This window comes from Ambystoma mexicanum, chromosome 11, assembly GCF_040938575.1.
Source record: "Ambystoma mexicanum isolate Mex_15411 chromosome 11, UKY_AmexF1_1, whole genome shotgun sequence".
NCBI lineage: Eukaryota > Metazoa > Chordata > Amphibia > Caudata > Ambystomatidae > Ambystoma > Ambystoma mexicanum.
Window position 1 is genome coordinate 1,451,527,108 of NC_090934.1, and position 25,838 is coordinate 1,451,552,945.

Consider the following 25,838-nt stretch of genomic DNA (forward strand, 5'->3'; position numbering starts at 1 on the left):
ATACGCATTTGCATAGACATGAGACTCCCCAAAAAGTCTGTCATAAGAGAGTGACACCTCACTCTGTCACTTGATGACCTCCTTACAGACAGCTGACGTGCCAAGCACTCCTCCAAACTCGACCTCACAGCGGGGTACCACCAAATCCCGCCACATAAGGACTTAAGGTATATTATGACCTTCTCATCCCATGTCGGCCTGCACAGCTACAAGCACCTGAGCTTTGGTACATCACTGGCTGCTGAAGTGCTGCAAAATACCATCAGGGGTATCATCGCAGCAATCCCAGGTGTGATAAATAAGAGATCATATCCTTATATTTGCAAAATCGCCACTCAAACACTACCGCTGCCTCAAATCAGGCCTGCAACATCTGAAGGATCAAGGTCTCACACTAAATAGGAGCAAGTGTAAATTCAACAGAGACAAGCTGGAATTGTTTGGATTAGATTTCCAAAAAGAGAGTGTCAGCAAACCTGCAGAAAATAAAAGATACCAAAGCAGCTCCGACCCGCACTATCAGTAAGAATCTTCCTTGGCATTATCAACTACTGCATCAGATTGATCCCCAGCCTGGCCACAATAACAGAACCCCTGAGATGCCTCACCAAGGTGACAGAACCGTGGGAATGGCAAGATCTCCAATCCAGAGCATTTGAGAACTCGAAGAGGGCACTAGCTGGAGACATATTTTGACCAAGTCCTAACCACCAGATTGGTTGTGGATGCCAGCTTCCACGGCTAGGTGTTGTTCTCACCCAAAGGATCCCAGCAGGTGAAGTTATACCTGTGGCATTCACAAGCAGGGCACTGGCCCATCCCCAAAATGCGAAACTTGCAAATCGAAAAATAGGCCATTGTCGTTGTCTCGGGGGCGCAGGCATAAAAATCTGTACCTCTATGGGAGACTGTTCAAAGTAGTGACCGATGTGAGGGGTCAGAAATGTGAGGCGGACATGTTTATAGAGTTTTTTCACAAGTAGCCATTTTATTAAATAATAAGGTTGTGATAAACACCTTGCTTTCACTAATCTAACGAGGATTTCCCTACCTATTAAACTAAGACTAAAGAAAAACACTAATAAAAAGGTCTGCCCCTCACACTTATACATGCAACAAAATCATACAGATATCATATGGCCACCATTCAAGCTGAACAAAATAACAGTTATATTAAAACATAAACTTGGTAACCATTTATCCTTGTAACCAAGGTCAGATCCGCTTCCCCAGGAATAATGCAGGATTTTCCAAATCAAAGCTCCAATCAAGAAAGTTCTTTTAAAAAACCAAGTTCTGTTCCAAAGGCAACACAAAGTTCCTTTTACTTGACGAGTCTTTCACTTGGCACTTGGATTTTCTTGTTGCTAAAAACAATTCATCACTCTTCAAAATGATTGTTGAAAGTTACCACAAAACACTTTGAGTCAGTATTCAATACAACCCCTCCTTTTTGAAGAACAACTAATTTCACAGTTCTTCTTGATAAACAATACTGCTTTGTCATGATGGGGTTACCACAGTTCATCACAACACATTAGTGCATTTGCCACTTTCTTTCCAACACAATGTAGGACTTCAGTGTCTTCTTCCTGGTCCACAACCCTGCCAAGGCTAACCACTAATAGGCCCTTTGCTGGTAGACTTGCTTGGAGTATCGCCCTGGCTCCAGGAATCTGTTCGATTTTCTCTCCTGCTATCCGAGGGAGGCACACAGCCCGCTTCAAGAGCCAAGTGAACATGGTAATGGTGGATAACATTCCCCACACGCTACGGCTTGAAGAAGGGGGCCGTGGATAGAGACGAGTGCTTCGCTGCGATCAAGGGAGTCCTAACTTCCATCAGTTGGAATGGATTCCAAAAGGTACAGCAGAACCACACAACCTTTGCACAAAGATGTCTCACAAGCCTCGTCATGAGATAAGATGAACTATCAGTATCGCAAGAGGGTCTCGCGAAGTCCAATTCTGGCCTCTCTCACAAACGGAGTCACCAGGGGTATGCAAGACTAAGGCATGCCTGAGGGGGAGAAAGTATGGTTCCCTTGTCTCGAGACGGATGTGTCAGATGCCTACCGTGCCAGGCGATAGCAGCAGCACCCCTGACAGGCCACTCCATTCCATGCCCAGAAAGGAAACGCCATGGGAAAACACCAGAATAGACCTCAGCTGGGGGCTACACCCTAATAATGATAGTCAAAATCCTGCGCTACCTCGAGGTGGAAATCATCACCTCCACAGCAGTGAGTGCAGTCATTCGGATATTGGAGAAAGTATTCACCCCCCACAGCTTGCCAGTCTCCCTCAATTTCGATAATGGATCATTGTTTCATGGAAGTGAAATGAACACATTTCTGAGCGACCTAGTCACTCAACACCGACGGATCATGCCTAAGACATCAGATACGCACAACGCATTGTGCGTACATTCAACAAAACACAAAGCAAGGATAGTAATGGAACTTTGGGAAAACCCTGAACGCCTGATCTGCCAGTTCCTAAGAAAATGCACGTCCACCTCCCACGGAGGAACAGCTGTGGCCCATGCTTGCCTCTTACTTGGGAGAGCACCGAGGAGCACGATCCCGACGGCGCTCGACTGTGAGTCAGCAACTTTGGATGAGCAGAGCCTATGCAGCACGAAGGGTGGAACCCAGAAATGCAGATGCGGGACACAGTCCTAGTCTAGAAGTCGCATCCAAAGGAAAGTTCAACCTGCCTTTTGATCAGAGCCACAGATGGCGACTGCCAATTCTGCAGTAATTGCACCCGTTTTACAACACTTTGAAGCATGAAGTGCAATTGTAAAACATGCTTTATTTAAAGCATTAAATGTAATCGCTGTAGGGACTTGTCCACTGGTAGCATTGGTTAAACTTCTTCCACATCGCCAAGATCTAGACCAGCAGATTTAAACTCCCTTTTCAGGGCATGTCCTGTCCACAGCAGGCTCTGCCCCTACCAGTGTCCTCTGCTCCTGAACACATCCCTCCCAGTTTCTCTATTACTACCAAAGAAATGAATTCTGAGTTGGGAGGCAGGGTGTTGCTAGGTCTGGAAGAGATCTGAACCTACGCTAATCTCAGTTCTGTTGGGACTTGGGGCTAGCTGGCCTTTTGGTTGTAGCCCCCGAGCTTCGATCCAGGGCTACAACCAAAAGACCCGGGGCTATAGCCCCTTCAGCAACACCTCTGCGAGAGTGTTCGTCTTGGAAACTAAAGACATCAGTACATGGTCCGAGGGGTATGAGTACCCAGTACTTAATGGTACGTCTAGCGGCTCAATCCTCCAACTCGAGAAGAACTGGAGCATGTGGAAAGAGAGAGGGAAGGAAGCCTGGGCACATAGCACTTTCAACTAAAGACTCTTCATGAAGGCTTGGCCAAACCAGGTGTCTGACCTGGAGCTAGCAACATAACAAGGGAAAACTACTGACGTCATCTTGGCTCCAACGGAATGAGCATACATCCCCACTGAAGAGAGGCCAAACCGTAGCATGCAGAGTGGCTTTGTCTTCATCAACCTGCGCTCAAACTCTGTATTTTTAACAATCCTTATAGAAAAACTCAAAATTTAGTTCAAAAAGAAAATTTCCAGAACAAATAACACATCTAATTTCAGATTATTGCATACTTCATATGCATTTATTTGGCCAGGACTAATAATGAGCCCATAAATCAGCCAGGACATGTTTCGACCAATGAAGGTCCTCCTCAGGGCGAAGAAAATCAATAGAAAATGGTCCCCTATTCAGAGAGGTGAAGCTGCACAGATTTCTGTCAGATAATGGAGTCTGCTGCAGATAAGTCTAAAAGAATTGCAGCGTGTCTACCAATGAGTGAAAGATTCGGAGGTATATACATTCAAAATAGAACCAATTTCTATGAACCTATGAAATCAGGTAGATTAAGACCCTTAGCCCAAGTGGCCAGAAGGCGGCGTTCGAAAATGTGTAACAGAGTGCAATAGAAGTTTGGATGGAAAGAGTTCAAGTTGCCCCTGCAGTGGTTTTTTTGAGAGTCAGTCCAAGACATTTGTCAGTGGGATTCCTCTCCCGTTAGGCACCGCTATGAGGGTCCCCAATGGGAAAGGTGTCCCTCTGGCAGGACAATATGTGCCGTGCAATTCCTGCTCAGCACGCTCATTTTCCGGCAGCAGGACACCTTGCGCCCTTTCCGAATGAGAGAGGTGTCCCGCTGCCAGGGCAATACCCACAGAGTTCCGGGCAGCAGAGGGTCCTCACGTTGCTCTGTGGCAACAGAGAATTTCAATGTGAGCATTAGGCGCTGATGGGAGGGGTGAGGATGGGGGAGTTTTGTCCCTTTAGAAATGTGAATGGAAGGGAGTGATCCGAAGTGAAAAGGGTGCAAAATGCTGCAGGCTTTATGGAATAATGACTATGGCTTTCAAACCCAAGGGGGATTTGTCAGGATCACATAATGCTGCATGATGCTATTGTGACCTTGCATGCAGGATGGGGAGAATAAAAGGAAAGTTAGCCTCTTATTGCTCAACATATTGCTATGATGATGTATATAATGTAAAGTTAATTATGAAAGGATAGTGTATTATGTAATGTGCTTTGTTTCCAAGGCAATGCTATAAATAAAAGTATTATTTAAGCACATTAAATGCTAAGGGGAACCTTAATAAATATCTATCAACTAAACCTGTGAAGATGTGCTCAGTTGCTTAAATTGTCCGCATTCCATTTTCACCATTTAACCAAAGTGTGTGACCCTGGGCAGATCATTTAAACACACAGTGTTTTATTTGCAGCTCTGTAAGTGACTCACGTCTGAGCTTATGTTAATATACTGTGCTATTTTTTATTTTTTTTAAAAGCCTGACTATAGATTTGCTCAATATATAACAATAGTGCAATATAGGCATTTTGTATCAGAAGGTTATTTGTCACTTGGCTTACTAATGGCAACTTATTCTAAAGTCACTTCCATGGTGCCTCCAAGTATCAAAGACTGATGATGATCCTTGTGATGTCCTTTTCTGTGAAGTCACTTCTGTTGGTGCAATCCATATGCAAATTAGGAGGTTTGCATGCATTCTCCCCCAGAGCCTGGATAGAGCTCTAATAGACGAGTTTCCTGCATCTGTAATGGTTCTGCAGTTTTATTTGTTTTGTTATGTGTTAAAATGCCATCTGCCACGAATGTTACCAAAAAGGTAGTCTGGGGCAGGGGCGGGCATTGCAATGCTGGATACTCCCTTGTTCTGAACTACCTTGACTTAAGGAAAAATTGTGTAGGTTCTGCAAGCGGAAAAAGGTGGTTCATGTGACTGTCTAGAGCCAGGACCAATGATGGCAATAACTTCCCCGCTAAATGACCCCCATTTTATCAATCTTAAAATAAGAATAATAATTTGGCACTTATATAGCGCTACAATCCCTCGGTTATCTGAGCGCTGCTTATTATTACCCACGGTGTGTGGGTATACATGAATTCGAATCTGCAACACCCAGGGTGTGTTTCTTTTTTTTCTCTCTCTCTCTCTCCCTCTCCCTCTCCCTCACATACCCACATACACACGCGGATGAGTCAGGACGTACAGGCCAAGGGAGACTTATCGCTTACCTTTCCTGATTTGGGGACTTGCACCCCATTTTGTGGAGAGGGGATTAAAGGAGGCATAGCTTTGCCTGTTGTCACCACTAGAGGGAGCTGGTGCCTTACGATACATAGAGACACTGCCAATTTGCATAGCTTCGCCTGTTGCCACCGCTAGAGGGAGCTGTTGGCTTAGGATATTTAGAGACAATGCCAAGTCGCATAGCTCCTTCTGTTGTCAACGCTAGAGGGAGCTGTTGCCTTAGGATATGTAGTGGTCCTACTGTGTCAATGAAAACCTGCACGTTGGCCCGTGTACATGGGCTTTTACATGAGTAACACTACACGTGTTGATGGAGGTCGCAAAACTTGAGCCTGCTGCAACTAGTGTTGGATTGGGTTTCAGTGTCAGCGGCAACATCCACAAGCTTTAGCATATTCGTCCATCCCAAAATGTCAGGGTGTCCTATGCTCCTGCACAGAGTGCTGCCGCAGAGGCACAACCCACTGAGCTATATGACAGGAAAAACACTTCTTGAAGTCTCTTACTGGCCTGATTGTTTCCTTGGAGGGAAGAAATAAAGAAAATACCAATAACACAGGGAAGGAAAAAAAAGTGACGCTAAAAAAACATTTCAGAAAACGCCAGAAAACATTATGCGGGAAAGAGAACTAAAAGAGGGCCAACAGGAAAAAGTACACGACCAAAAAGTGCCATCATCATCAGGGCATCTGCGTGTACTGTGGGTCATGAGAAAGTCCCCCTGTTTTCTTGGGCCAAGGACCAAGACAGATTGAGCCTCACTCTGTTAATACAAATTCTGAAATGAAGCTCAATGCTGCCACCTGCAGGATAGAAGGCACCATCAAACACATATTTACCTTATGGCTCTACAAAGGCCATGAATTTCACATAACCGTGGCACGTCGCCTTATGGTTAATTCAGGAGGCTTGAGGCACGGCATATGTGCCAATATAAAACCCATAAGTGAAATGCAGGTGTCGAAATTAAGATTGGATAAGCAGAAGCTAAAAGCAGCTCCTGGGAATCCAGCATTATCCAGTGACCACTGGGGAACGGGGAGCTAGTGCATAGCATTCCACAAATCTAACCTCCAAAGCTTTAAATGTCATATAGGTGTGTTGTGAAGGCATCAGGAAGCAAGATACAGACAAGAGATTCAAAGAGAAAATAAAAGATCTTTATTGACTCAAATGTCAGGATGGTGTAAGGCCAAACTTGCCCTATACTAGGGTGGGATTTCCCCGCCTCAGGAAACTAAGGATAGTCTGAGACAGTAAGCTCAACTTAAAAGTCTGTCGGTGTTATCAAAACCTCTCAACTAAAACTAAACAATGTGTAGGGATGTTAACAACCAAAGAAACAGTGTTCAAATTAAAGTTCAGAGCTTCTTCCAGCTCCTGGTTTGCTCTTAGCTCTGTTCTCCAAGTGCAACACAGTTCCACAGAATGGTCTCAGGGTTCTCTTCCCCAAGTTCAACACCAGTGGTCGAAGTGTACGAAATGAAGTAGTGGAACTATGTGCCCTGCTGGCTTCTCGCCGCTCCTGACAAACCCCATCCCTGCGCCCCCTCCCTTCCGCAATCCAAACCCCCCAAAACACACACCTACTGTTTAAGGGAATGTTCAGTGCAATGCACTGAAGTGCAAGTTTCAATTTATTCCTACATGTTTATTTAAACACTAAACCATTCTGGAACGGTTTCTTTTGAAAATAAAAGTATGGGAACAGTAAATAAAAAAAGTAGGAGCACCGCTCCCAACCCCTTCCGTCCACTTCGACCACTGTTCAACACAGTTCTACAGATTGGTCTCGGGGTTCGCCTCCCCTAGTTCAGCACAGTCCCACAGGTTTCAAAATCACAGTCACATTCACTTGTTTAGTGTGCCTTCTCTTTTTGTCTCTTTGAACAATCTTAGGCCGGCCAGCCTCAGCCTCTAGACTTCTCTTGGTTTACTGCAAGTAAGGGCTCCGCGATCGAGGTGCAGTTGACAGACCACACGCTCCATCCATCACAGTTCACGCAACCGATAACAGTTGGCTCCTTACAACAGTTCACCCTTTCTCGTAGGAGTTCCTGGATAACACAGGCTTCCTTTCTGCGCCTATGCCATAAGTCCAAATAGGTGTCAGGTTTACTTTAGCGGCTTCTTGCCTTTAGCAACTTGGGATTCTCACACACCTTCCTTTGCGCTATTGCTCCTGGTTACCACCTTGCTTCCACACTATCTAATAGTCTTTTGCTTTTCACTCATTTCACTTTGCTCGCAAATGTTCTCTCTTTAAAGTCTCTTTGTTTGCAAATGCATATCACTTTCTGTTTCATTCGAGTGATATTCTCATATCTTTTCCTTTGTTCAGCATTCAACTCTCATAACTTTCTTGACAACTTCTTCGGTATTCAATATTTCATATTGGGTCTCCAGACCCCTTTTCCATATCATTCAAACCACCTTTCATGCTTGATAACTTGTTCGATATTCAATAGTTCAGATCAGGTTCCCAGACCCCCTTTCCATAGACTTTTGCTATAGCGGCATCAGCTGTTGCACACACCATGGCCCGAGTGATGCTTCCCTGTCACTCATCAGAGTGCGGCCGCTCCTCTGGGTTAATTCTCCCTGGTTCCGTTCTCTCTACTGCACTGCTCCGGCGAGCAGCGCTAGCGTCTCCCAGACCTTCCGGCAGTGTTCAGCGACGTCTGTGTTCCCCACTCCTAACGGGGAACACACGGCAATGGGCTCAGCTCAGCTCTAAACCCTCTTGCAGCCCGCTCAGGCCTCGGCATCTTTCTGCCTTCTCTGCGGTCAGCGTCCTTTTCACCGGGCCATACTCTGCTTGCTCCAACTCGGCCTGCCGCACTTTCCTGCCCAGCTGGTTCCCTGCTCTGCTGCTTTCTTCCTCTTTTATACACCTGCAACCATTTAACAGGTTGTAGGTGAGAGTTCTTAATTCTCATTGCCTGTCCATAGTTATTGGTAGATGCCTGACGCTCACAACAGTTCTCAGGCCTCCTCTTTGTCTCAGTCCCAGACTGGTGAAATAATATGTTAGTATGCACTACTCATAGTCACCTCTTCCTTGTCCCAGTACTATGATGGTCTGAATGGGGGGAAATGATTGGAGATGGTTTGCAACAGCCTATAACCACAACCTATCTATGCCAGCAATGGTTGCTTTAAATCACATGCACAAAGCTGCTGTCAAACAACCGCAACTTTGCCACCAATGTCACTTTAAATCATATGCATGAAGCGCTTCATATGTGATGTAAAATTAATGCAAAATCCCATGAAGGCCCGAGACTGTGTAACTAAGTGTCTGGTTGTATGCATGTACTTGCACCGAGCGCACACCAAGCAACTTGTACTGTGAGCTCCCAATCTTGGTAAAATACCAGGGTGACACTATGGCAGTACCAACAAGGGAAATAGCAACATCATAAATATTCCTACTGTGATCTACAGGCTACATAGAGACTTAGGGTTGCTCGGGTATTCAATTGATCAGCTGTAATAAGTACACGCCTGATCTGTCAGAGAAAACAAAAATCATAATTAAAAGGCACACAACTGTACCCATTTTATTAAAAAAAAATAACTCTTCAAAGCCGTGCTGAATAATTTTGAGATCTACTTATATTTACTGGTACCTGAAATAATGTATTGATGATATCTTTGTATCTATAGAATATCTGGTTGTTGTTCACCTATAGATGGTGTGCAGGCGACGGGAGTGTCCTTGACCTTGGGCACCATTGTTTGTTTCCTTTCAGAGAACAACTTCTGTGCCGGAGTTGTGTATGTTCTCCCCCACACCCGAAACATCCTTTTACATTCTTTAGTGACACCAGACAATTATTTTTACCAGGGTGTGCTCATCCGCGGTTCTTTTTGTTTTGGTACAAGCCTGATCTGTGCCATTACCAGCCAAAAAAGCCTCCCTCAGTGGGTATGATTGTGAGATACCAATGAGTCCAAGGGCACGGAAATGGCTGGCCCCGCTGACTCCCACGAGCTTCTAGATTAAAGCCATTTCTAATAGATTAAAGCCATTTCTAATACGCTACTTCATATATAACACCACCAGAGGAAAGGGGAATTGGAGAAAATAATAAAACACACCTTCATCTTATCAGAGATCTACAAAACAGGAGACTACGAGGTAAGCTACTACAACATCCTTACATCTAACTCCCCCCACTTCCTTCTGACTTATAGTGAAATACCTGGGCTCCTGTGCTGATTTGTACCCAAGAAGGGTTAATCACTTTGAATGTGGAGTTAAAATAAAGCCTTCCTGGTTCCTATTAGAGACTTCATCACATTTTTTTTCACTAAAGACTTCCTGGGTAAAAGTTCTTGATCAACATCCCTTACAATCAACAGGTAGCTCGGAGAAGGGGGCTCTAGCTCAAGGCAAAGCCCATGTTCCGAGCCTCCTGTGACGAATCTTGACAATTCGTCCCTTCTCACCAGAGGGGAGCCACCCTCTTTGAGGCTAGGGAAGTGAGCCAGCTAAGCAAGACCCTGCATCGGGGTCTTGACAAGGGGGACCTCACTAGGAGTGACTCCCCTCTTGGGGACAAAGACTCCCATTCCGTCAAGGAACTCCCGGTCCGAACACCCTTTCTGCCTATATATGTGTTGGACAGACTTTGGTATCTCCCGTAATGGCTATAACCAACAAAGACCCTTCTTTGTCTCTTTTGGCTTCAGGCAATGCTGAAGATCGTCTGAATGCAATAATCATAGAAGACGGACACAATTCTCTGATGATGTGCATAAAAGACAAGCCGATTGCAAATATAGGAGTGACTCCTATGGAGGGATGAAAGTACCCGCTATCAGAGGCGAGCCTCTGTGGATACGACGTCCTGGAAGCTAAACCCGAAGCTGGAGGCTGAAAGGCAGGCATTCTGAGCAAGCAAGGGGATCCGGTCAGGAGACTAACAGAGATGGGAAGACACCCGTCATCACTGGTGGCGCGACCACAGGAGAGCAGTGGTGGGCCTGGTTCCCGGCAACCAACACCAATACAAAAGGAAGGAAAGAAGCCTGGGTCCCGAAGCTCCACAAAGCAAGTCCCTTTGATGATGGAACGAGTAACAAGAGGGAAGCAAATGCTCCCGACGGAAGAGCGAAGGTAGAGAGCCATGGCTGGGAAAGCCAACGAAGGTATGAGTGCCAGAGAGAAGGAAACGGGCCCATGCCCATATAGAAAGGAGTGAAAGATACGAACACTGTATATCAAGGCTGGAAAAGTATGAGAGCTTGAAAGAACTAAAGGGGCACACGCCCTAGGCAAAAAGGAGTGAAAAGGATACATGTGCTTTTTTAACAAGTCTAGGAAAGCCGTCAAAGATACAAGGAAGTGATCAAAGCGGACGGGCAAGCGTCATACGTGAAACAGACTGAAAGGAGAGTGAATACTCTGCAACCGCGGCTAGCAAAGCAAATTAGGTGACAGGAACCTGCAATACCAGAGCGGGCAGACGCCCTACATGTATAGAAGTCTGCTGAAAACAAATATACCTACCAAAGAGTCACATGACTTTGGGGAGTCCCAATGCTACAAAGGAGGGATACAAAAAATTGTGTTAAAAGTGATCCTGGAGAGATTTGAACGCTTGTAAACCTGAGAAAAGGAATCTAACAGGAATTCTTCTTTTCCAAGGAGGAAGAGAAGGTCATACAGACGATTTGTATTTTTTTTTACTGACAGAATCTAAAGAAAAGACAGTAAACTATTTAATTATATTCAAAGGAACTGAGACTGAAAGTAAGTAATCCACAAGTTGGGCCAGGCAGAAGCCCACACAACGATGCTATTGTTTCAAGGCTATTTTATTTTTAGTTAGATTTTCGAAAGTGGTAGGTCCAGTTAGTCGACAATTAGCTGGAGGTTCTTTTTCCCTTGCTGGCACACTATGTACCCGGCGCTTCCCGCTATAAAAATGGCTGCCATGGAAACTGAGAAGGAATCATGTTTAGTTCCCTTCTCATTTGACCATGGTGGCCATATTGCTTTGTAGTTTTTTAAAGTGGAGAAATAGCAAACACGCTGTTTCTTAACTTAAAGACAATATATATTGTCATCACGGGAAAACATGCTGGGATGCTAATAGCAATAATCCCCTCAGGGAGGGGGCATTAACGGGTTTGGTAATGTCCTGGGGCTAACAGTAAGGCCCTAGCTTCGAATGGGCCTTTAACTTGGCCCCGGGGCATTCCTCGACCCGTTAATGCCCCTGCTTGTTAGGATTTATTACGTAAATAGGTATTACACGATTCCTTAACTTTAATGTCTTGAAAATACATTTAGGTTCCTATGGTAGCTCTGCTAACAAAAGTACCTTAGCTATCCCAAGCTACTTCTACGACATAAGAAAAATTGACTACTGAACAGCAGCCGTGAATGTTAGACCGCAGTAGCTGTTCCCCCTCACAATTTCAGTGTTTCTTTTCTGGCTCATCAGCGAGTGGCACTGAGACTAGGAGACATTACCAGAAACAGTCCCCTTTTCTGTATTCAGAAGCACACTCAGCAAGAGGGGATGCTGCTCCCCTTGGCGAGAGGGAAGACCATCTCACAAACAGCCTGTCTAATGAACCCCCCTTCTCTTGGAGTCTCTGACTCCGCACTTGCATGATGCTGGCTTGGAAACTGGGGTTGGGAGATTAGGGAGTGCTTCGCCAACAGAACGGGACTGCTGGTAGGGAGGGCAAGGAGGCCTGGTGTTGCTAGGAAAGAGTTCAGCCAACTATCAAAGTTCATTATGTTTGGCTAAAGCAACTGTTCACCATGCTTCACTGTCTGCTTTCAGGATTAGATGCCTAGAATGGGGGCACAATAACAGAGAGAATGTGGGCAGGGACCTCAACTTAGTAGTAGATGGAGATAAAAGACAGCTCTAAAACGTGTATCGACATTCTATACTGTCTCGAGCCTCACATTGACCTCAACCTCGGAATTGACCATCTTGGGCTGGACGGAACCAGGCCCCTGATGGAAGTTCTAGTTAAAAAAAAAATAAAAGCGCTCCTTATAAAATCAAGTACCCACCTAAACACTCCAGCAAACATCACCTAAGCACCCTCAAAAAGGAAAAGATTAATCTAACATCCTAACCCGCTTGCGGCTAAAGCACTCAGCCACTTTAGTAATGACCACATGTACCCAGCCCAGGTGATACCTGTGTGACGCAACATTAATGATACCATCACCCTATGGCAAAGCTCTGCGGTTCTAGCAGTGTGTTAAGATAGAAAAAAGCTGGAAGCGCATAGCTAGTGGCATCAGAGGCTGGCATGGAAATGGAAGATGGGGCTCAGAGTGGAGCCCCTCTTCCATTTCCGTGGCTAGCGTAGGCAGAGCTGGTGTGTAACAGGAAGAAGCTGAGAGTAGCCGGGGACGGGGACGATGGCCATTGAGAAACTGTACATTACAGATAAAGAGTAGGAAGGCTGAGCGACATCAGATGCGGCGGAGTGGTAAGGGGCTAGGAAGGGCGGCAGAGTGGGCAGGGGCTAGGAAGGGGGGCCATGAGAGGCCAGGTAGAACAATGTGGTTGGGTGCGTGGAGCACAAAGCTCGCTTGGAATGCAGGGTTTGATAGTTCACTTCAGCTTACACTTTGAGTGAGCTGATCGACTCCTGCATTCGCCCTGGATGCTAATTTGTATTGCAAGTCTATTTGACCTGTTATTGCCAAATTCCTTTGGTTCTGGTTCTTTTCCATCCTGCTTCAAGCACTCCCTTGTGTGCCCCCTCTTAAAAAACCATCAGCAGACCCTTCCTGCCCAGCCAGCTATCGCCCTATCTCAATCACCCCTTTCCTGGGGTAACTGCTTGAGAAGCTGGCCCTGCCCCAACTTAAATCCCATACTGAACTTGTTGGCGGTCTCCACGACCATCAATCTAGATTCCGAGCGTTCAGAGTCACGGAAACTGCTCTTCTGAACACCCGTAAAGAACTGTTTGCATCCCAACTCCGCTGCTGTCCTCATCCTCCTTGATCTCTCTTCTGCATTTGACAAAGTGAACCACTCCATTCTCATAAAAAGGTTCCACGATACCCTTGGTATCTTGGAGCGGGTACTGAACTGGCTGACTCCTTCCTAACTAACCGCTCTTCCAACGTCAAACTGGGCACCTTCTCCTACCCTACTTCCTTCTCCACCTGTGGCATCCCCCAGGCCTAGATTCTTACACCCTGGCTCTTTAACATCTACATTACTCTGCTGGCATGCCTCATTTCCTCCTTCTCCCCCAACTTCCAGTGCTATGCTGATGACAGACAACTCTTCTCCAAACTTCCTACAGACGCCCTTGCACCCTCCATCATCACTGACTGCCTCTCAGCCATCCAGGCCTGGTGTACTTCTAATGATCTCTGCCTCAAGGTCAGCAAAACAGAGATCCTCCCTATTGGTACCCAGCAACCAGCCTCTTCCCTTCACTCTGGCCTTCTTCCATGGGCTCTCCCCCTGCTCCCTCCTCGGAAGCCAGAAATCTTGGAGTCATCTTTTTTTTTTCTTTCCCCTCTCCCTCTCCCCATCTCCCTGCCACCCTCCTCTCCTCCTCTCTCAGGAACATGCCAAGAAGTCCCACTTTCAGTTTTTCCTTCTGAAAGGAATTCTACCTTTCCTCACCTCCCCCCAAAGACTCAATGTAACCAGAGCTCTGGTTCTCTTCAGGCTTGACTATTGCAATAGCCTCCTCCTTAATCTACCTTTGTCCACCCTGCGACCCCTCCAGCTAACCCACAATAGGGCAGCAAGACTTATCTTTGGCCTCAAGCCCAGGGACTGCATATCTCCTGCCCTACGAAGTCTTTATTGGCTTCTGATCGCAGCACGGATTAAATTCAAATCCCTCTGCATCATACACCAGGCTGTCTGGGTCGGGAGGTGGGGGGAGGGGGGGTTGGGGTGGCACTATTTGCAACTCTCTCTGACTAAATATTCCTCCTCTCGACCTCTGCGCTCCTCTGGCACCAATTCCTTGTGTTCACTAAACAAAGGGCAGGTGGTCGACCACTTTCCTCAGCAGGCTTCCTTCTTTGGAACAGCCCCCCTCTCCCTCTGCGTCTTGAGCAGGACCTCTAAGTTCCAGAACAGCCTCAAGACCTTCCTCTCTCCCCTGCTTATCGCACAGTAGCTTGACTGGTGTGCAGGGCCCTTATGCATCCTCAGGGCCCTGACCTCCCACATCTTATCATCCTAGCTGCTGCCCATCCTCTGCACTTGCCTCGGCTCACCCTCCACCACTGGAGGTTGCACTTACCTTTCTTTCTTCATAGCACTTCACCTGCTGCTCTCCATGAGCACCACAGCACCTATCCCATACCCCTCTCCCCTCTGCACTTGCCTCGGCTCATCCTCCACCACTGGAGGTTGCACTTACCTTTTTTCATAGCACTTCACTTGCTGCTCTCCATGAGCACCACAGCACCTATCCTACACCCCTGTCCCCTCTGCACTTGGGCGTTCTGAACACTTGCAAGGCATAGTAGGTTCGTCTTCCCCTCCCCATTGTCTCTTCTTATATAGTTGGATTAATTATTTAACATTGTTGTAATTTCATCTTCGATCATCCTCTGTCCCCTCCCTGTTGCCCTGTGGGCGCTTTGAAACAGTATGTGCTTCCTGTATACTTGCCTAACAAGTGAACAATTAATGGATAAATAAAACTGATGCAGTTGTTCAATTTGAAGTACTTCATTATTTGACGTTTTGTGGAATTTAAATGTTTCTGTACACCAAAGGTTACATTCTGGTAGGAAGCAGCTAAAAGTCTAATTCTTTGAGATTGCATCTGTGTGCTACGCCGTAATGGGAGCCAGTCTACCCACATTTTACAGAATACAGTTTCATCGTTTAGCCTTGCTACCTAAAGGGGAAGCCAAGTTTTCTTGTGAACCTCGTGTTTGAATTTAGAGTAAGGTTTCCACATTCTGGGTCATAAAGGAGCCAACAGTTACTCTGCCAAATAACTCTGGGTTTCACAGGAGGTGGACGATGTAACATGCACCCCCTAAAATCAGCCAACATGCACCTCATGAGGAGTGGGACACAGTGGCAAATATCACGGTGTGAAATCCCCAAATATTGAAGGAAATTTTCCCTGGAAATACCCCACTATCCGATGGCTTCATTCTGGACTCACCACTGTTCCCACCAGCAGCTCACTGCAGTCCCGGATGCTGAAATCCTGCGGAGCCTCGGCGGGGAGGGCCTCCATGACATTTTCGGAAACTTTGAAAGGGACTTCATCGAGGAGGCTCATGTTCCGTCCTGCAGCCTGACAGGAAAAAAAAACCCAGAACATGTACGATTTAGCATGCAGAAAAGGCAGGATGTACTCCTGCCAAGGTCGAGGAGACTTTAACAAAGTATCCGACTTTCCAAGATGCATCGAAAATTAGGACACGTGGGGTATAAGCCCCGTTGCATGCGGCACGCAATACAATGATGTCACGTGACGTGCGCATTTTACGGGACATGCTTACAGTTGGTCCGAAATTATTCAAATTAGTTTCAAACAAATCTCCAAAAGAGAGAGAGAAAGAGCGAGAGAAAGAGAGCGAGAGAGAGCGCAAGAGAAAGAGCGCAAGAGAAAGAGCGCGCAAGAGAAAGAGCGCGCAAGAGAAAGAGCGCGCAAGAGAAAGAGCGCGCAAGAGAAAGAGCGCGCAAGAGAAAGAGCGCGCAAGAGAAAGAGAGCGCAAGAGAAAGAGAAAGAGCGCAAGAGAAAGAGCGCAAGAGAAAGAGAGCGCAAGAGAAAGAGCGCAAGAGAAAGAGCGCAAGAGAAAGAGCGCAAGAGAAAGAGCGCGCAAGAGAAAGAGAAAGAGCGAGAGAAAGAGAGCGAGAGAAAGAGAGCGAGAGAAAGAGAGCGAGAGAAAGAGAGCGCAAGAGAAAGAGCGCAAGAGAAAGAGCGCAAGAGAAAGAGCGCGCAAGAGAAAGAGAAAGAGCGAGAGAAAGAGAGAGCGAGAGAAAGAGAGCGCAAGAGAAAGAGCGCAAGAGAAAGAGAGCGCGAGAAAGAGAGCGCAAGAGAAAGAGCGCAAGAGAAAGAGCGCAAGAGAAAGAGAGAGCGAGAGAAAGAGCGCAAGAGAAAGAGCGAGAGAAAGAGAGCGCAAGAGAAAGAGCGCACAAGAGAAAGAGCGCAAGAGAAAGAGCGCGCAAGAGAAAGAGAAAGAGCGAGAGAAAGAGAGAGTGAGAGAAAGAGAGCGCAAGAGAAAGAGAGAGCGAGAGAAAGAGCGCAAGAGAAAGAGCGCAAGAGAAAGAGCGCAAGAGAAAGAGCGCAAGAGAAAGAGCGCGCAAGAGAAAGAGAAAGAGCGAGAGAAAGAGAGAGCGAGAGAAAGAGAGAGCGCAAGAGAAAGAGCGCAAGAGAAAGAGAGAGCGAGAGAAAGAGCGCAAGAGAAAGAGCGCAAGAGAAAGAGAAAGAGAAAGAGCGCAAGAGAAAGAGAGCGCAAGAGAAAGAGCGCAAGAGAAAGAGAGCGAGAGAAAGAGAGCGAGAGAAAGAGAGCGCAAGAGAAAGAGAGCGCAAGAGAAAGAGAGCGCAAGAGAAAGAGAGCGCAAGAGAAAGAGTGGAAGAGAAAGAGAGAGCGAGAGAAAGAGCGCAAGAGAAAGAGCGCAAGAGAAAGAGAGAGCGCAAGAGAAAGCGCAAGAGAAAGAGAGCGAGAGAAAGAGAGCGCAAGAGAAAGAGAAAGAGCAAGAGAAAGAGAGCGCAAGAGAAAGAGAGAGAATCAAGCATGAGGATGGCCAACAAGCATCAGCCTCAAGCAGCGTTTCCTTCTTTGCTTTCTCCCCTCCTCTCCATTTGTGAGCTTTAATGTACATTAGCACCCAGAGAGGGACTCTCATTGGCCCTTGCTGGGGCTTTACCCGACCGGGAATCCCTCTCCCGATGTTCTTTTCCTTTGTCCCAGGGGGAGGTGGGGGCAGCCCCTGAGCCAAAGAGGAGGCTCTTTGGGTAAACCCCATTCCCAGCCAACACACGGCTACACCTTGGGACCCTGATAATTTATGGAAACCCCATCACAGAGTGAAACTCGACACACACACAAAAAATATTCCTGCAAATGAAGATTTTCCCAAAAACCATGGGTTACTGTGAAATATTTCCCACTTTGAGACCAAGTAAGGGCTTGCTCAGAAAGCAAGCATAACCATTTCTAAGGGGAGTTCCCACCAAATTTCGTATTTCAAGCCCCTTTTCTCAGGTGCATGGCAGAGTAAGACCCACATCACTGCCTTTTGCAGAACAATGATGATGTCAGATAGGGTTTTGTGATCTTGGTCTAAACTTTTGCTCACCTGCTTCAGCGATCAGGTCTGACAAATGTGAGATTTTAGAAATAACTCAACCGGACATCAGTATGACGTGGTATGTCGACAAAAAGACAAAGGAGAAGAAGTAGTTAGTGAAATGCCCAAGTTGCTGACTTTTAAACTAGAAGACCCGAGTCCTATTCTGAGCTTCCCGTCTTCATCCAAGTGGTTTGACCTTGAGCAAAGCATCACCCCCCTCTGTTTCAGCTTCCTTTTCTCTGCATTTTTAGATACAATCAGCCTTTCTCACCTGGCACAGAGGAGAACACCAGAAGAGTGAACTGCTGCTAGCTTGGCTTTCCGCCATACGTTTATTTCATATATCTCATGAGCAGATGTTCTCCACATCCGCACGCCAGAGCGGTGATCACTGGAGCTCTGTAATCAAAGATTTGTGCTGCTTAAATCCTGGACCCTGGTTCCCTTGGTTGGGCCATATTCTCCCCACCTCCTCTGTACACAGCCCTAAAAGGGGTTTGGGAGTGTGTTTTGGGCTGAAAGCTCCATAGTCGAGAGGAAGGAACTTTAAAGTCTGAAAACAAAGAAGCAAGTTGCAGAACTGCGGGTGGAATTGACGGTCCAAAGACTGAGTGCAGAGGAGACGCAAATTCAGCAGATCAAGCAGGAATGGCCGCCTGCTGGAGTTCACCGGAGCCTGGACCCAAGAAGCCAGACTTTTCAGACACAATGTTGCCCCACTTGCCTCTGAACCCATCCTGACCTTCACAGTTGGTCTTGGCCCTTTTCATGCTTTTGGAATAATGACTCCCCGTTGCACCAATGCAGTTAGGATTCATTACGGGTTAGGGAAATGAAGCGCATACATATTTACTAAACATTCAGATTGCAGTTAGAATCGTATCCATTGGAGGGTTTTGATTTACTAAAACTTCACTTTTCTCCATCAATTGGATTGGACTCTCAGTGAGGGAAGGAGGGGCTTTCAGGAAACAAGGCAAGTCCTTATTGGCCGATCAGTCTCGGGAAGCATTGAGGACATTATTACATCTATGAAGGCATGGCATCCGTATCTGATGCATCTGGGGTGCTAGCTCAAACCAGAGACCGGGATTGCGTTGGGGAACAAATAAGGGGGTGTCAAACTGATCTGGTCTCATTTTGTAAGGGCTGTTAATAGTACATAGTAGGCAAATTGATTGATAGTTCTTTTTGGGAAGGTTGTAAAAAGACAGTTGATAAGGGTTGTTCAGCACTCCTAATATAAATTACAGGAATAGGCTATCGAAGCGACAAGCAGTTTTTAGCTTTAAAGTGAAAATGCCTTGATATTACCAAGGATTCCCAGCCTGACAGCGGGGATATATTCATGAGCACTGAATCCATGCAAGACCCCATGCTGGGGAGGCTTAGAGCGCTTTGCAGATCCCTTAGGTTGGTGGGTTTTACAACACTGCTGCTAAGAACATGCACATCAATGTCCCTGACGCAATCGTTAACGAAGGAGCTTAGCACTGCGGCAGGAGGTCCGAGCGCAGTAAAGTGGTTCATCAAGTCTACGGAAGCCAAGCCTTTTCCAGATCAATGGCAATACTTCTTTTGAAAACTATATGGCCATGGGTACGATGTCCTTTCATCGACAAGAATTCTATCGAAGTACTTTACTTCAATAGAATTCCGTTGAAAACTCACAGAAATATATTTGGGGTAAAAGGGCTAGTGTGGAGTAGGGGGAAGGGTAACCTTGGTGCAGAACACCCCCCAAAAATATTGAATGAGTTTTGCTGGCAGAATTCCTTCGAAGTAAGGTCGTGGACAAAGAGCTTGCTTCTGTGATGAGCTTGTGGTAGAATAGCTCATGGATAGGCTGTATTTTCGTACCATCTGGTCTGTTGACAAAAGCCGTAAGGACGATTTTGATGCCGTCTATCAGAGGATGTCCCTGTCGACAAGAGGAGGTATTCTCCACCAATTTAGGAGGTTTTCATCCTCGGGATTCCTTGTGGTGGGCTCCTTTGTGGTGGTTACCATCGACAACAGACGGGGAAACTCTCCTCTTGTGAAAAAGAGGGCTCCCCAGAGCCTTTGCGTGAGAAGATGTAGGGACTGCTGTTCTGGACTCTTATCCTGAGGAATAACCCTTTCCTGGAACAGTATCAATCTTCTATGTCTGTTCTGGAGGTTTTTGGAGTGAAGGTGTGGCAGATGGTACAGTCCTCAGTCTTATGAGGGTGTACGCACTCTTATGAGGGTGTAGGCAGTAAAAACACTTTTTGTGGAGGTCCCTTTAAAAAAAGAATTCCACCCACAAGTTGGCAGTCCTTAAAAAGAGACTTGTTGTTCATTTGCAGGTCTATTGTGACCTACCTTGCACACACATGGTGATGAGAGGCGTGAACACACAAGGCACGATTCACAGAATCGTTTTATAATGGCGCAATCCCATTGAAAAACGCTCTGTGAATCAGGCCCACGAGGTTTTCTGTCATCACTGTATGCCATTCCAGATGCCAGCAAAGGTTAAGGAAGAGTTGACAACACTTGAAGCGCCCAACATTATAGAGAAATCTCCAGCAGTGCCGGTATTCGTATCAGGCAGTGCGGCCGGTTGCCTGAGGTGCCAGACTCTATGGGGCGCCAGCCTGACTCCAACAACACCGTCGTCATCATTTTAAGTACACTTTAACACAGACATGAAAAGCCCTTTCTTTGCCATGCTCTCAGTGTAGCACAAGCACAGCAATTTATAAACTTCAAGTATTTCCTTTCCAAAATTACAAGTGTAAAATAACCTAAAATAGCTTATTTTTAATATTAATACTGTGCAACCAATGTAAACACTATAGAGGAACGGGCGTTCTGAATGTAGTATTCCACTGTAATACTGCATGATAAGGTTGGGGTTGCGTACCGCAGAAGTCCACCATTTACGTTGTTGCTTCGCCACCCGTGTGTCACTGAAATAATGCAATCAACTTGAACATTAGTGGCTGTCTGCGGCTAACAGGGCCGTGCAGAGAACCCACATGCGCCAATATGTTCTGTGGGTCATCCTTGCTTCCCGAGCGCTCTGCAATCTGGTGCCACCAGGTCAGGCTTCAACATGCTGCTGGTGTTTGCCAAGAGACTGCACAGAGCACACATCGACACAAAGCAGCACCCATGTCTCGGGAGGATAGCTCGGGGACAATACGCTCCCCTTGGAAGCAGGACGAAGCAGAGCAACACAGGTTCGATCCCCGGGTCCACGCTTAGAAACCTCTGGGTATTAAGCATGTTCTAAATAACCAATTACAATCATTGTGTCACACACCAAGGTGCATACAGGCACTGGAGAAACACGAGGTCAGACCTATATGAGAGGGTGGAGATAATGGGGGTGGAGGTCCAGGTGCCAGTTAGACGGCCCTCCCACGCCTGCCATCCCAACCGCCCACTGCGAGTGAATTAAGCAGAGCCCAGGCAAACACACCAGCTTCAGTGACACAAATCAGACACCTGGAATCTTAAGCAAAACACATCAAACCCCCATGGCCCCCTCGCATTATCTTAGTAAGACATTTCCCACTCTAGCAATCACCCCTCTTCCGTTCATCACGTTTGGTAAGAGGAACAGAGCTGTAGAAGGACAGGAGAGGACACAGACAAACGGTGCTGGCGGATGCACAGTTAACAATACCCAGCAATTACTAATGTAAAATGTTTATTGTTAGCGCAGGCATTTGCATGCATACATTTTTAGGCAATTGAAATCGAATTGGTGTTTGTACTTGGCATGTCAGGAGAGTGATTGGAAAGGTAGTGGCAGGAGCCCGTTTATTCTCAGAGCAGTGCTAAAGTGTGTGGTTTCAGACGTGAAGGAGAGAGTTAACTGATTGTAACATGGACGCTGCGCTAGAATATATCCATTACAATGTGTAAAGAAGTTAGATTCCACGACCCAAGTAAGCCCCCAAGACCCATATCGTCTCTGAAGTTAACACTGCTACCAATATTTTGGGGCCAGCCCTGCACTGGCTACCCTCACACAATTGCAAAAAAAAAAAAAAAACAACTGTATAGCAAAATGCACCCATTCAAGGGCGTATAAGCAGAGCTTGTTTCACAAAACCATGCACCTTCATTTTATTTATTTATTTATATTTATATAGCGCGCAAACAGCCCAAGGGCATTTAAGCGACCAGTGTGCTCTTTCATAGCGACCAACACTGCACTCCCTCCTGCTAGGGTTCAATCCAAACACAGCCATCTTGCTCAACCCCCCCCCCCCCCCCACCTCCCCTCCGCCCCGAAGTGCAAGGAGGCACGAAAGCGTCTTCCGTTGCATTATAAAGGACAACAATATCGCTTTGAGCAACACCCGGCCCTATCAGCAAAGCAGGGAAAATAAAGGGAGGGGACTTGGATGAGAAGACAAGATTGTGAGAAAAAAAGGCCGGACGGCAAGCTGAGGCCTAGGGGAGCAGAATAGAGCTCCAAGGGATGCAATTCGAAGTACCCCCACTCAGCAGGCAGAATCCTTGCTCTCTGGCTACTCTCCCCGGGAGCTCAGAACATGGCCAGGGGATTGGACAAGCCGGGTGCATTACATCATGCATACCTCGGTCCATTTAGACTCTTGCGAAATGCTGTCCACAACCAGAGGACCTCCATGGCCCACATTCTGAACGGTTGTATACGGTTTGGCCGTGGCACAATTGGTCGCGGCCGAATTGACCATCAATGATCAATTTGGGTAATTCCTTCTGAACAGCGAACCCTGATACTCAAAGCCAAGCCTACTATTACACCGTCTCTTTCTAAGCCTCTAAAGGGAGCAACGCCCTTTCCATAGCAGTCGTGCACTTGCATCCTTATAAAAGACAACATCCTATGTATAAAAAATAAAAACGGAACTCCCGGTCCTGCCCTTAGATAACCAACACATCCCAGACATCCTAAAAGCAGGACTGACACGCCTACTCCTGAAAATCCCCACGCTTGACCCGAAAGATATAGCAAGCTGCCGGTTGACCATGAGCCTGCCATTTATCGGCCAAATCATTGAGAAGGCAGTTGCCAACCAACCACTTACAAAAACTGACCAATTTGTCTGCTCTGGGATTACCAATCTGGGTTTGGTCCCAAATGCAGCACTGAAACAGCCATCCAGGTGGTCGGTGACACTTTTCTGACTATATACAAAATGGATGACACTGTGAGAGTAGGGCCGAAGGCCACATCAGAAGCGGTTGTTGGTGCTGGGGGTTTCCATGGGAGACGATTGCACTGGCTGGCAGTAAGAAGCGGGCACTCAGGGGTTTAAGTGGGCAAGATGGGGCACAGCTCCAGCAGTCGCCAAAGACTGATCCCAAGCCGTGGCACTGCTCGGGCTTCCTCACTACTCTGTGAAAGGCCGCGATAGGATTTTTACAGAGTCTGCACAGGCGACTTATGCTAGAGAACACCCAAATGTGAAAGGAATACCACACACAAGAGACGTGCGTGATGAAGAAGTAACAACCTGTGAAAGGAATACTAGAAGCTGTTTCCCTGTGCTTCATGCCCAGTCCACATGGCTGACCCTGCCCAAATGACTATTTATACCAGGTGGTTTGCAGACATTTTACTATTAGGGGCGGGATCACAAATGAAATGAGCAGCAAGGCCAGTGCTCGTGATGTGATTAGGAAGGTTGCAGGTTTGAATCACTGTCACATTTTAAAGGTTGTGCTCGCTCTTTTGTTCCCAAAAATGGTCACTGTTTTATGCAAAGCGGCCACAAGACTACATTTGTGCTATTTAGTCTCCTCCCGTTTCGTACCTCCTATCTCAGCTAGGCTAAAGATGCGCTGGGGATCCATTTCTAAATGCTGTTTGGAGAGCTCTCTTCCCCAACCCCCCCCCCCCCCCCCTCTCCCTCCCCACCCAGTCCCTCCAAGGCAGCTGTGTGCTACGTAGATTATAAAGGAGTTGTTTCCTAATGCAAACGCCAATTGTTGCTTTCCCCGAGTGTTCTCATTGAGATTGCATAGCATGACCCCCATCTTGAAGAAAGATGGGGGAGGAGCAGAGGGGGGCGGGGGTGTTGGCAACGTGTTGGGCAGATAGCAATTTCTCTAGAAACCGGCCCAGGGAGCGCTGTGTTTTTAGTATGCAGACCGAGATGCAAACGAGACAATGCTGGGTCGTTATATCGGGGCAAGAGGCCCTTGCTGAAGCCACTTGCCCCTACTAAAGGCCACGCCCCCCTTTCTGTTTCCATTCACCCGATTTTGCAGGTCACTTAAAGCACTAGCGCTGCTGTTGGGCTGTAGTGTGAAGCAGTGAAGCCGACACCAGGTAAGGCAAATCAGTGTGAGAAAGGGCGAGTGGTGTGCAGCCGGTGCCACTTACACGGCTGGCCCGCGGCAGGACCGCGGAATGAGGGTTAGGGACTCGGAGCAGCAGGGCCGGCGCTATGCGTGTGACGCATGTGCGCCTGCACTTGGCCCTGCGCGTGCTAGGGCCCCGCACCGAGGCCGCCATGGACTCCCTCTTCTTGCAGGCTGCATGTGTGCTCCAGAGTACCTCAGCTTGCTGCAGTGCACTCTAAGCACACAGGCTGCACACGCTGCGGCCTGCATGACCACGGGGAAGCTTGCCGGGATATCTTTTACAAAAGCGGCTTCTGTCCCTCGAGGTTTGGCTCCCTTTTGTTTCTTCTGGTGAGGCAAGTTGTCACCTGTCAACCTCCTGTTGCAACTCTGGAAAGACAACCCCCCACCCCCTCGTCCCAGACGCCCAATAGGCGCTGGGGGCCTCATAAGCACTGCTGATCACGTTCTTTCCTAAAGTAAGAGACCATTGCTGTGTTAAGAACTGCAAAGGGGCAGTTTCATTTTGACAGCACATGCAAGGCAGAAGTTAGCTGGCTGGCCTTCCTCCAGCACAATTAAATATATTGCACAAAACCGTTTCAGCTATGTGCCTTATTTCCACATGTTTGTATTTACCAAGTCAAAAAGTGTTTACGTAGAATGTAACATTTTCCTCTCCTTGCATATGAAGCATGCAAGTGAGCCATGAATATTTACCAAGGATGTGAGAAGAGAGGTTGTCCTGCTGGAGATTGGAAGGGATATTTTCTCTGGTTCTGGCCTTCTACTGATGTTCAGGCCACAAGTTGTACATGTGGGTGGACAGAGTCCACCCACTTTTTTCAACGGGTAGACACAAACCTGGTTTTGTTTTTGAGGCCAGCATTAAACATTTTTGCTTGCTTAAGTGTACAGCTACTAGGATTTCACACCAGGTTGTCATGTTTCCAGTGCAGACGCATACCCACAAGAACACATAAAAGTGCCATTAAAGCGCACATCTCATGTTTGGATTTTGTTTTCTTTGGAATATTTAATTATAAATTGTTGGGCTTAAAAGGTGGGCACGTTTTATACTTTGCTAGTGTAGTTATTGGAAATTCTCCTTTCAGATTTTTTTTATATATGTATATATGGGATACATTATTCACCGTAATCGTATTTCTAATGCGTGTATCTGCTTGGATTCACATGCTGTGCATAGGCCGATATCTAGTGGAAGCTGCAGAGTATTACAGTTGTTGTTTTCGAAACTCGATAAAGGACGTCGACAGGGTGTGCCAGTAATGCTATCCCTAGTGTGACATCCACTGTACCCAGGATCCCTCGCGTGTGGAGGTCCTTCAGATTGTTCTTTTTCTGACATGGTGTAGCGCGAGTACAGTTGTATCCAAGCAGATACGTATTAGAAAAGCTAATAAGCATCCACGCGCCTTCTCTCCGAGGGGAGTAAGGGTGGACGCATGTGAATCTAAGCAGATACAAGCATCAGAAACAAGATTACGGTGAGTAATGTATCCCTTTTGAGGCTTGTGGAATCTGCTTAGATCACATGCCGTGGAAGAAGAAGAAGGGGGTGGGATGTGAGAAGGTTCATGAGCGAATAAGTGTCTTAGAACCA

At 46.8% G+C, this 25,838-nt stretch overlaps 1 protein-coding gene across 4 annotated transcripts in view; it reads right to left on the reverse strand.

Annotated features, from left to right (window-relative positions):
- The window catches only part of UBAP1L (ubiquitin associated protein 1 like), a 213,647-nt gene that overhangs the window by 122,055 nt on the left and 65,754 nt on the right, over positions 1-25,838 (reverse strand). For 2 of the 4 annotated variants that reach the window (XM_069625093.1, XM_069625094.1), the window contains exon 2: positions 15,759-15,893. The exons of the other annotated variants lie outside the window; for them this stretch is intronic. In XM_069625093.1, coding sequence (XP_069481194.1) covers positions 15,759-15,893 — 135 coding nt within the window. The remainder of the gene's footprint in view (positions 1-15,758; positions 15,894-25,838) is intronic. 4 annotated transcript variants of the gene reach the window in all.